Here is a 12,481-nt window from a genome sequence, read left to right on the forward strand (position 1 = left end):
GAGTGGTAGACCTCGTGGTGAGAAACGTCATTATTAAGACGTGACCTAAGCCGACAATTTTATATATATATATATATATATATATATATATATATATATATATATATATATATATTCTACTATTATTTATTTTTATATAAATATATGACTTAAGATGACATTTTGTTAAAACGTGTTGTCAAGTACAAACTTTGAAGTTATGACACGTCAAGACAAATTTGTTAGAACCTTGGTTTATGATGATTAGAGCGGCTTGATTAGTTTTGAAATCGTGAGATATTTAGGGAGGATGTTTATTAACCAAAAAAAATGAAAATTTTCTTTTCTTTTTATAATTTTGGATTGATATTAGATTATTACTTATTAGGATTATAGGAATTGCAAATTTTAGTTTCAATTGCCATATTTAGTAGGGATTACCTATTTCAGTTAACAATTGACAAATTTAATATTATTTGAGGTATATAGCTAAATGTTAGGTTATTGTTTATTTATTTATTAGGAAATTCCTATTTCCATTATCTTATTATTATTTGTCATAAAATATGTAACTGTATAATAAGAAACTATTTAACTTATTAATATTTCCTCTTTTAAGTTTCAAGATTAAAGTAATCAAGGTCCAATTAAATAAAACTATAGGCAATTAGGCATGATGTCAAAACTCAAAAGGTTAGCCGAATCAACTAAATCAACTACGCCTAAGGTCAATTAAGTGCTTACAGCATCTTAAATTGTCCTAGTGAATAGAATAAATTAAGCTATAGCAACAATAACAGTATAGCTTTATAATCATTTTTAATACATTAAGTATTTATAAATTTAAAAAAACGGGTGGTAAAGTGTTGACACACCATACATAACAGTTATCAATATTAAGACTCTTTTTGACATGTGTAATCTAATTTATTTTTTAAGTTTATTATAATCTAGTTTTGATAAGACCATAAAAATATATTATCGTAATTTATAAATTAGTTTTTTGAAAAGCAAGTTGAGATAGTTTATTTATAAGCTAAAACTCTACATAACCTAATTAGTATACCCATCTTTACACCTTGCTCAACCTTCTAACCAAACTATTTTAACACCTTTAAGCAACTTCGCACCAGAGCAAACAGCCAAGCACACAAGTTTCTTCAAAATCATACGTATTTGAGCTGATAACATTTTTTATGTTAATATATGTTTGAAATAATCGGTAATTAAATTCCAAAAAGCAAACAAGCCCAAACTAGTGTTCAACCCAAACCAAAGTTAAGCATATACCATAAACCCATTATTTATAAACTGAACTTCGGCCCCACAACTCATGGGCCCATATATGTAAGAAAATTCGGGATAAAATAGCCTTGGAAATTCTGAGAATTGTGGTTTTCACTTTCAGATTAAAGTATTTGGGTGGTACTCCCATTAATCGGATAAGACTCAGAATTGAGAGAAAACAGAAGAGCGAATGTTTTGATATTATGAAGAAGAAGTGTACCAACACAGATTCGGATATGATCATATAACAGAAAAAACTTCATGTCTTAAAACTGCCACATGACAGTTTTATGTCCTAAAACTGTCCACAAACGGTCAACAACCTTAAATCCGGGTCTAGAATATGGATCACAAAACCGGATACATTTATCAAAAATCCGGATTTCTGATGCAATTTTAATATAGTAACATAATATATATATATATATATATATATATATATATATATATATATATATATATATATAAGATTTTCGCGCTGACCTGACAGCTCGATCCCAGCCAGGGGCTCTGCCCCTTGGACCCCGCCAGGGGCTGCCGCCCCTTGAACCCCGCTCCCAGGGGCGCTGCTCCCGGACCCCCGTCAGTTTAGGGGCTTCACCCCTAAATAGCAGTATACTTTCAACAAAGACAAAATTAAACAAACGTGCACTCCACACTATACCGATTTATTCAAGAATTGTCAAAGTGACATTGATCAACAAATTAACCCCATTACACTTAAATAACATTAGTGATATAAAATCACCAACAATATAAGCATCATCTTAATTATGAAGATCCTCCAAACCTTTTCTCATGATTGTAGGAGGAACTCCCAATGATGATGGAGATTTATGCCGGCCATGCATTATATATATATATATATATATATATATATATATATATATATATATATATATATATATATATATATATATTGGAATTTCTCTTTGTCATTATCACATCATGCCAACAAGTACAATCGAATTATTTCAAGAAAATGTTTTGATATTGACTATGTCAAAAACTCATAAGTAGATAAATGAGTAAAACAAATAAAACAAATTTTGATCATATAGATAATAAATGGAGAAAATTAAACATCCAAGAATTTCGGGGTCTAATAATATTTGTATATTGAATTAAGTCGTTATTTTGTATTAGATCACAAAGAGACAGTCTTTAGCTTCCTCTAACTAGATGACAAACGTGTGACTACAAAGTGTAGCCGTTATACTTATACTACTCTGCATGTCCAACAATTCCATTTTGCTTCCTGAAAAATGGTCATGGCCTCATCCTCTCACTTTCTTTATGTTAGTTTGTTCATCGTTTCATTCACACAAGTTCTTCCCCTCAATGTAGTCATAAAATCAACATTTATGTATCCACTAACTTGTTCTAATTATACTCGTACATGCAATTCATATCTATACCACATCTCCAAAGGTCAAAACCTCCAAGAAATAAGCTCTTTCTACTCTGTCAACACCTCCAAAATCACACCCATAAACCACAATTCCAATATCGATTATCTAGTTTCAGTTCAGTGTTCTTGTAAGAAAGACAACAGCAGCAGTGATGGATACTACTTGTATGATACGGTTTATAAACAGAAACCTGCAAGAGAGAGTGTTGAGTATATATCAAATGAGTATTATAGTGGGCAAGTATGGAATGTTAGTGGAGAAAATGAAGAACTCAATGTACGTCTTGTTTGTGGGTGTTTGGAAAACGAATCTAACAAAGAAGTTGTCACGTACACAGTCCAATCCGGGGACACTATGCTTGCAATTTCTAAGCTTTTGTCAGCAAAAGAGGTTGAAGTTGAGGATATGAATAGGGTTTTGACTAAAGATCCTAATTCTATAGATATTGGGTGGGTACTTTTCGTACCACAGGAGAAAAACAAGATCCGAGATTCAAAGCCACGTGAGTATATATATATATATATATATATATATATATATATATATATATATATATATATATATATATATATATATATATATATATATATATATATATTCAACTCATCTCAGCTATTAGTGTGTATTGAGTCATTGACTTTAAGCTTATACTATTGTATATATCAGGGAAGATGAAGGCTTGGATGATAATCGTTTTTATTGTGTTAGCTCTTGTTCTGGTTTTCGTGGTATTATCGTTGTTGTTTCTTTTTAAAAAAAGACAGGATCATGGAATCAAGAAAGATGAACCAAAATCTATGAGAACAAGCCTAAATGCTGAGAAAAAAAGCCTGGAAGATCACTTTTTAAATATAGACATGGAAGGTTAGTTGAATGTTATAGTAGCCCTCGAAAAAAAAAAATACATTTTTTTATTATTATTTTATATGGATGATGCAGAGGCAACAACAAGCATCGAGTCTGAAAAACCGGTGATAATTAGTCTGGAGGAGATTGAGGAGGCTACAAATAATTTTGACGAAGCTAGGAAAATAGGAGAAGGTGGATTTGGTAAAGTGTACTTTGGAATAATAAGAGGAAGGGTATGACATTTATAATATATAACACAATTTTTTCTTCCTTTTTTACATATTAATCTAACATTAACATTGCTTATTTATATGCCTAACAGGAAGCTGCCATAAAGAAAATGAAATCCAGCAAGTCAAAGGAGTTCTTTGCAGAGCTCAAGGTTCTTTGCAGGATACATCATAATAACGTGGTAAGAACTTCATTTTTAAATCAAAAGTTAAATGACTATTTTGACCAAACTTTTGTCTTTGCTCTGTAGGTGCAACTACTGGGATATGCAAGTGGTGACAGCCATCTTTATTTGGTGTATGAGTATGTGCAAAATGGAACACTTAGCGAACATCTTCAGGACCCTTTGCTAAAAGGTAAACCATATTTGGATATATTTATATAATTTATATAAAATAAAAAAGTGGATTCAATGCTTTTCGTTTGTTAAATATTCTAAAAAAAGCACAAAGTGACAGGTCATCAGCCACTCTCATGGACAGCAAGAGCAAACATCGCACTTGATGCTGCTAGGGGAATCGAATACATTCATGATCATACAAAGGCACGCTATGTTCATAGAGATATTAAGACAAGCAATATACTTCTTGACATGGGACTTAAAGCAAAGGTGAAAAAGTCAATAAAGGGTATTTTGGTCATTTTACATGGTTTACATTCCAATTACTTTGAAAGAATTCCATTCCCAACCAAAATCATGGCAGATTATAGTCCAAAAACATTCAGCAAATTAATCAGAGCCCCTTAGCTTCATACGAGAGCATATACTTGCCTTTTTTGTTATTAGAATTCCATGATTTGAAGGATGAATTGCTGATGATGATATGTAGGTTGCAGATTTTGGTCTGACCAAGTTTGTGGAACATGCAAATGAAGAGGATTTCATAGCCACAAGAGTTGTGGGTACCCCTGGATATCTAGCTCCTGAGTATGTTTAATTTGTTGCACGATGATATATATATATATATATATATATATATATATATATATATATATATATATATATATATATATATATAAAAGTAAATTTAGTGAAATTCACAGTTGGGTATAGTTTATGGTTAATTAGTTATTTGGTTATTATCATGACAATGACTTGTTGTTCAATTTGGTTATGAAAGGTCGATATGTGAAATGCAAACCACATCAAAAACCGATGTATTTGCATTTGGTGTGGTTCTAGCAGAACTGATAACAGGTCAGCAAGCACTTGCACGTGATAAGCACGATCCAAAAAAGCTCAAGACACTAGTTGCAGTGGTAAGTCAAAGTATAATGTTCCTAAAGTTTGTTTTTTTTTTTTTTTTTAACGATTATTCACGTCAAAATCAAATTGACGATTAGCTATTTTCTCTGCCAAAAAAAATGAGCAGTTCCGTGCAATATTTCAAGATCAAGATTCAGGAGCTGCATTGGAAGCTCAAATTGACACCAATCTCAAGGGAAGTTACCCTATTGAAGAAGCGAATAAGGTTGGTAGATTGGAATTCATGAATATTTTGTTAAAACGTAAGGGTAAAATGGTGATTTAACATATCTTATCTTATCTTATTAAATAATAACAAAAGTTTACCCTTGTCAGATGGCAGAAACAGCTATGTTATGCTTGAGTGAAGATCCTTGTAATAGACCAGAGATGCGCAATGTTGTGACAATGTTGGCCCAAATTGTGATGAGCTCCATAGAATGGGAAGCATCACTGGGTGGAACGAGCCAGGTTTTTAGTGGCTTGTTCAATGGAAGATGATGAAACAAACACAAATCGATTCCTTTTGAATTTTGATAGATATAAACATCAGTTATGACAAAACAGAATGTAAACAGTGTCCATAGATCATATTATGCATCTGGGAAACATCAAACACTTGATGTATCTCAATTCTTTTGTCATAACAAGTAATGAATCGATATTCGGTAGCTACAATTCAAGAGCGTAGATGCATCTTTTTACAAAATGTGAATAGGGGTATTTAATTTGATAGAGTGCTATGACTCTATCTCAATCAAATTTCTTCAAATCAATTTTTTTTATTTTCTATATTTAAATTTAATTATTGCACCAAATTATCATTATTACTTATTGAACACCTTTTCATTTATTATTATTAAAATACATTTAATTTAATTTTACTTATAGCTTTTTTTATTTTTTTGCATGTTTCTCTATCAAAAAATGGGTTTTTTTGTTTATACTCAAAATTAGTTTAAAAAAATTCAAATATGGTTTGCTGAAAGTAATTTACAGATCACATGAAAAAGAATCAATAATAAATCACCATTCTCAACGTAATTTACAGATCACATGAAAAAGAATCAATTATTTGAGTGAATGAGTCAACAAAAGTCTCAATTTGATTATAAAAGGAATGTGATGCGTTCAATTTTTTTCAATTGATCAAACATTTGAAAACCTAAATATACAAGGGATTTTTATTCCGACCAAGTGTATATTTTATGTTGGGACAATTTAAATATTTGTCCCAAACTAAAAAACTCATCAAACAATTGCAGTCTTATGATGAAAGCAGAAGATGGTTTTGTATAAATAACGATTAATTATAACAATCACTAAATGCAACAAATATTGCATTTGTCAACTCCTTATACCCTAAAAAATATTTTTAATTACAAGCAAACAATAGAGTTTGCCACCAATTACACGAGTTAAAAGATACCATTTTTGGCTAACACACATAAAAACAAGCAAGTCACACTGTAATGAACAAAGAGTAACCTTCATCTTCATTTCTTTGCCTGCCAGATTCATTAAACACATTTGATCAGCAAAGGGTATTTTGGTCCTTTTACATAATATAGTACATTCCAATTCCTTTAACAAATTTGTAAACCAACCATACCCCACCAACTAAACACATGTAAAATTCTGATTCGGATTCTCTCATTATAATTTCATATTTTCATTACAGTTTTATGGTTCAAAAATCGGTTGATTGATATGAATATGAATTTTCAAAAGGTTGCAAATTTCTTCTTATCTCTCTGGCATAGTATTTGTACCTTAAACCGTGGGGATTGGCGGCGGCGTAGAGATGAAGCAGATCCAGGGGACTGAAATGACGATTGTACCCCTTGAACACCTCTGGCTTTCCTGGTTTCTCTAGAGTCATCCTCCTCCATTGCACTTCCACTGTCAGTGGAGACTGAAGAAAATGGGGCAGACATTGATATAACAGAAGTTTCTTGAGGATGAGCACCAGTTTCAGTTAAATTTTCTGCAAAAAATAATAATACATCACAGCATACCCATACCCCCAATGGAAGTGACAAAAGAATGGAATGGAATGAGTCATTCCATTCCATTCCTTCCCCAATTCCATTATACCAGAGAGTGTAAAAGATAAGGTCAATACCAACTGCTGCAACCTCTTGAAATTTTGCTCTCATAGTTCTAACAAAATGATACAAGCCATTAGTAGCATTAAGTTCATGGATCAACTTTTTCACCTCACTCACATTTGGATGACAATCAAGCACTAGACACAACAAATGAAAAGTCAGTATAATTTTCATCACACTAGAGATCATAATACATAATGCAAGCATTACTTTACTTACAAGAATAAATATCATTCTCAAGGCGAATAGTGAAGTAATACTCTTCATTTGGATTCTTTTTATTTATGTTGCTGAAGATAAACTTTATACCTGAAAGAATTATATTACAAGTAAGATGAGCTCTCATTTCTCCTCACACAATAAAATCATATCAAGAAACTTATGTACCATGTCCTGTTTCGATTCTGAATCCAAGCACCCTATTGTACCAAGAAATCGCCTCTTCAATTTCTTCTCTACGTTCTGCATCTTGACTATGCTTTTCTTCATTTTCTTTCAGAGCTTTTAACCGAAAAGTATTATTATAAAAAATGATTAATAGAATGAATCATCACTACATTGTGATACAAATATATTAGATGACAAATTAATTACAAAGTACAGAATACAAAAAAAATACCTTTGAAAGAGTCTGATATGATTGCTGCAAATTCATCCTTTCTGATTCTCTGATCAGCCACAATTTTCTTATGTTCTTCGAGTCTGGCTTTTGTAGCAGAAATGGAGTCTGCTATGGCCATCTTTTTTGCCTCTTTCCGGGTCTTCACTAAACATCCATTAGTGTAGCTTTGTTACTTTAACTCAACGATCATTTAATCACTTATATAACATTAAAACGAAATCATAGCACTGTTACTCATACGAGGGAATACCAGAAAGAGCTTTCACTAAATCGTCCTCCACCGCCCTCAGTTGAGCTTTGAGCTTTCCTATCTTGTCTGAAACAACCACATTGAAGATTAGCTCCATGTATGCTTCTTTAAACAACTATATTTAGGATGTATATACCCCCCACCCCTATTTGTATGGTCGGATTTTACGAGTATTCTACTATACGAAAATAACCCTAGTTTTTTTATGTTAATCAACGTTAGAATCTAACACCAAATCGCACACACAATTCGGAAAAAACCTCAAGTGTTCGCTCAATTTAAGATTTCTAAAAGATAAATTCACCTTGATTTAACACAGTTTCCTGGGCGTCGAACTTGATTGACTGCAGAGATTTGCGCAATGAAAGAACGGCGGCTTCTTGCCTCCGCTGATGAATCTCAATTTCTTTGTCGGTAATCAGTCGCAGTTCCGCCATTTTAGCCCTGATATCACGATCTCCTACTCTTCCCGCCTGCATCGTCATCTGCAGATCTATGTGTGTTGTGTATGTGGGATAGGTTTTGAAACGGGGAGTTTTCACATTTCGCAATTTCGCATAGCCCGCCGTTTTGCTTTATTTGTTTTTTCAAAATGGAAAATTGCTGTAGAGCCCCTGGAACTTTTCTGTGGAGCTCCGTGCTACACCTTAACAACTTTTTAGTACAAATGAAACTCCAAACTTCATTTTAACCAAGTTTGGCCACCTTTTGTGTGAAATTTTTGGTAGGAAACTTATGATATCAAGTAAATATGTCTTTTAAAAGAAATGTATGCAAACTTATGATATCAAGAGTATCTTTTACAAGAGTATTAAAAGTTTTTAAAACTTTAAAGTAAATCATATATCAATTTTTTCTTGTCTCTAAATTTGTTGGTTTGATCTCTATATGTTTTGATTTTAAAACTTTAAAGTAAATCATATATGACTTTTTTCTTGTCGTCTCCATATTTGTTGGTTTGATCTCTATATGTTTTCATTTTCATTTGGATTGTTGCTGATTAATTTTAAACTTACATGTTTCATCCCTGACATAACTAAAAAAACTATAATGCCTTTAAGTCTTTCTTCTTTGAATTATTCAATATTTGTTTATCATTTATCATTAAAAAAAAGACAAATAAAATATATCCTATCTTGTCCTCTCTCTCTCTCTCTCTCTCTCTCTCTCATAAGTTCTAAACCCTAAATCTGCCACAAATATCTCAGCTACCATAACTTGACTGTTGTCGATCATCCATTTGTCGTCGTTAACCGTCGTCGAGGATCTACCACCATCTTGTGAGATTCGCTTCATCGTCACCGTATTCCGTCATTTCGTAAGATCTGCTCCGCCGCCGATTTACATGGTCTAGATCTATCCTGTTGTCCGATATGTTCTATCTCATATCTATATCATCTTCGAAAACCACTCAACGTCTCTAACCACCACTCATTTTTGTTTGATGACCAATCACGACCACCAAAATCGGGTTATGGAACCCAATTTATCATATATGCACCTTATCATAGATTTGTATTAATTTCTTGTTGCTCGAATTATTTTTTGCAGCTCAGTTTCTCATATATGCACTCATCTCAAATTCGACGCCTTATTTGCGGAGAAAAAAAAACATAGTGGTGGGTGGTGGATGTTGATATGTTCTTGGCAATGTTACTCGTCGGGTCTCGATGTTTTTTCCAACGAGGGTTCAGCCTTAAGTCTGATTTTTTTTCAAACACTAGTGTAAGTTTACTTTACCACATGATTAGTTTTCAGTCTTTTTTAATTGTTTAACAATCCCTCTTTTTTTACTTTAGGCTGGAGAGAATGGTATCACACTCCCTTATTTTGTCACATAGGCAACACATCACCAAAGTATGGTTCCTTGCCACACCCACGGAGTGGTGCCATACTTTTTTTTAAACAATTTAATTTAAATAAAAACTTTAAATTTCATTAAAAAAAATCCATACATTCCATTACTTTAAAATTAAAAAAAAAAAAAAAAAAAAAAACTAAACTAAATATGATATGTATATATAGGGTTAGTTTAAAAAAAATCGAAAAATGACTATTGAAACGGTCAAAAGAGCAAGGACCAATCAAATCGCGTGGCTAAAAGGTGCCACACTACGGCCTGAAACGCACCCTGGCCGCACCCAGGGGCGGTGTTCATGTGTCACGATGGCGAAATCGCAGTTCTGAACCGCACCACTCCCCCAAGCCTTATTAGTTTTTCAAGTCAAGCACTTTAGTGGGTCTTTGGGATAGCTTTTCAAAAAAGCTTATAGATTTTTAGCTTTTCAAAAAGCTAATAAGCTAAAAAAGTGTTTGTGTATTTAAAAAAACGCTTTTTAAAACAGCTTTTTGGATAGGAAAAAGTAAAGTTTTCAAAAAGCTGGAAAATCGTATCTTTTTAGCTTTTTAACCATTTTACTCCTGAAAAAACAGTTTTTCTTATCCAAACACTTTTTAAAATCAGTTTTTCCTAAAACCCATAAGCTAGTAAGCACTTTTCTTAAAAATCATTTTTGAGATAAAAAAAGCTAACCTAAACATACCCTTATTCCTTGTGCAAAGAAGTATGATGTATAATACAATTGTTTTGTGTCCACATGGATTTCAGTCATACTTCAGCTAATTGTCACTTGATATAATTAATTAATTAGTAATATTTTTATACTCCGTAGGTATAACACCCTTACACGTAGCGTCATCCCCAAGTTTTAGATGAAGATAATAGGGATAATGACTTAAAAATGTAACGAAGTTTCAAAAATGTACAAAAAAGACCATTATCTTTTTTTAGTACACAAAATACCATTTTACCGGCTATTGTAGGTTACCCGGTTTCCAAATGTTCAAAAAATATCATTGTTGTTTTTTAGTACAAAAAATATCATTAATGTTACTATTTGTACACAGAATACCAGCGAAGTACACATGTATTCAAATAAAAGATTGTGGTAACCAGGTACTTCAGGTACATGGAAAAATGACTTAAAAGTATAACAAAGTTTCCAAAATGTTCAAAAAATACCACACTTTTTGTTAACTGCGTTGTTGTCGGATTATGTAGAACAAAATCACCGGAGATCATGAACCGTCATATCAGTTCACAACAATTGTGCAATTCTCTTTCATTCCTTCACTCGATCGTTCTTGTGGTAACAAGAGAAGTAAGTCTACTCAAATAAATGAAGGTTTTTTTGTCACTTGTCACACTCTTATTTAATTTGCCAAATGTCATTTTGTGGTTATTTTGAATTAATTTTTTTTCTTATGGCATTTTATAAGTTTTTCTATTTTTTTTTTAAATTCAACATAATATTTTAATGTAATAATTGCAATAAATATAGTAATAAATGGATATCAATGTCATTAATGAACTTACCTTTTAATTTCAAAATTCTCAAAATTAAAGTTTATTAGTTTTTTTTGTTTATTTATTTAAATTATTTGTTTAAATTTAAAAGATAAAAAACATTTTCATTATAATAATTCATTAATTTTCTTATTTTCTTATAAATTTAAAGTTCTCAAATATTTAGATATTTATATTGATTTTTTTTAATTAACTCATGTAATACATGGGTCTCACAACTAGTGTGTAATAACCTTAGGTAAACATTCTTGCTTCCCGGTCACATTTATACCTCAAACCTAATATATATATATATATATATATATATATATATATATATATATATATATATATATATATATATATACACACGTTATATAGATGCACATATTATACATCAAGGTTAGCCGTTCATTAGTGTTACGACACAAAAGAGACACAAATGAGAAATGAGTGTGAGGTCATGTCATGAGAATTCCTAAATATGGATTTAGATACAAACGGATCGAGTGATCGAATGAAAGAGAGTACACAACTGGTGTGAATTGGTACGACGGTGACTAATCTCCGATGACCGTGTTCTATATAATCCGGAAACAACGAAGTTAACAAAATGTGCTCTGAAAAAACAATAATGGTTTTTTTTGAACTTTTTGGAAATTTCAATGGTATTTTTTGTACTAAAATATGTATTTCGTTGGTATTTTATGTACAAATGATATACTTCAAATGTATTTTTTATACTAAAAAAACAATGGTATCTTTTGAACATATTGGAAACTTTGTTACTTTTTTAAGTCATTTTTCCGTTTACCTGAGGTAACCGATTACCATAAGGTTTTATTTGAACACATGTGTACTTCTTTGGTTTTTGTGTACAAAAAATATACTTTAATGGTATTTTGTGTATTAAAAAAAAGATAATTGTCTTTTTGTATATTTTTGAAACTTCGTTACCTTTTTAAGTCATTATCCCAAGATAATAATGAAATCAGACACGACGTATAGGGTCAATAAAAAAAATAACGACTCTCTGGATGCATCACCACCCCCGACGAATCATACTATAAAGATTTCAAGACAACAGATCCCCATCAAATAAATATTGGTGTCCAAATCTTAAATCGACATCTACATTTTCATCTTCA

The 12,481-nt window shown here is 31.6% G+C and overlaps 2 protein-coding genes across 2 annotated transcripts; one reads left to right on the plus strand and one right to left on the minus strand.

The window, feature by feature from the left end:
• The first annotated feature begins 2,531 nt into the window (after positions 1-2,531).
• LOC145116347 (lysM domain receptor-like kinase 3) lies at positions 2,532-5,780 on the plus strand. The gene is made up of 10 exons (XM_079052689.1): positions 2,532-3,180; positions 3,345-3,542; positions 3,618-3,760; positions 3,850-3,939; positions 4,009-4,114; positions 4,217-4,368; positions 4,589-4,686; positions 4,880-5,018; positions 5,132-5,230; positions 5,341-5,780. The coding sequence occupies exons 1-10, from the start codon at positions 2,532-2,534 to the stop codon at positions 5,503-5,505; spliced, it is 1,839 nt and encodes a 612-aa protein (XP_078908815.1). The 3' UTR covers positions 5,506-5,780.
• Positions 5,781-6,271: 491 nt separating this feature from the next.
• LOC145112604 (kinetochore protein) lies at positions 6,272-8,557 on the minus strand. Its single transcript, XM_079048749.1, has 8 exons — positions 8,292-8,557; positions 7,988-8,053; positions 7,735-7,881; positions 7,503-7,616; positions 7,335-7,424; positions 7,130-7,252; positions 6,777-6,991; positions 6,272-6,512 (listed from the first exon to the last, which is right to left on the minus strand). The coding sequence occupies exons 1-8, from the start codon at positions 8,470-8,472 to the stop codon at positions 6,501-6,503; spliced, it is 948 nt and encodes a 315-aa protein (XP_078904875.1). The 5' UTR covers positions 8,473-8,557; the 3' UTR covers positions 6,272-6,500.
• Between the last annotated feature and the right edge of the window lie 3,924 nt (positions 8,558-12,481).

Source organism: Lactuca virosa, chromosome 5 (genome assembly GCF_052849685.1).
Source record: "Lactuca virosa cultivar CGN04683 chromosome 5, Lactuca_virosa_CGN04683_v6, whole genome shotgun sequence".
NCBI classification, from domain to species: domain Eukaryota; kingdom Viridiplantae; phylum Streptophyta; class Magnoliopsida; order Asterales; family Asteraceae; genus Lactuca; species Lactuca virosa.

Excerpts from the sequence above, each read along its gene's own strand:
- LOC145116347 (XM_079052689.1), top strand. The coding sequence starts at position 2,532 with ATGGTCATGGCCTCATCCTCTCACTTTCTTTATGTTAGTTTGTTCATC. Across the intron at positions 4,369-4,588 it reads ACATGGGACTTAAAGCAAAG|GTTGCAGATTTTGGTCTGAC; the intron begins GTGAAAAAGTCA and ends GATGATATGTAG. Across the intron at positions 4,687-4,879 it reads CCTGGATATCTAGCTCCTGA|GTCGATATGTGAAATGCAAA; the intron begins GTATGTTTAATT and ends TGGTTATGAAAG.
- LOC145112604 (XM_079048749.1), bottom strand. The coding sequence starts at position 8,472 with ATGACGATGCAGGCGGGAAGAGTAGGAGATCGTGATATCAGGGCTAAA. Across the intron at positions 7,425-7,502 it reads CAGAATCGAAACAGGACATG|GTATAAAGTTTATCTTCAGC; the intron begins GTACATAAGTTT and ends TAATTCTTTCAG. Across the intron at positions 7,253-7,334 it reads TGAGAATGATATTTATTCTT|TGCTTGATTGTCATCCAAAT; the intron begins GTAAGTAAAGTA and ends TGTTGTGTCTAG.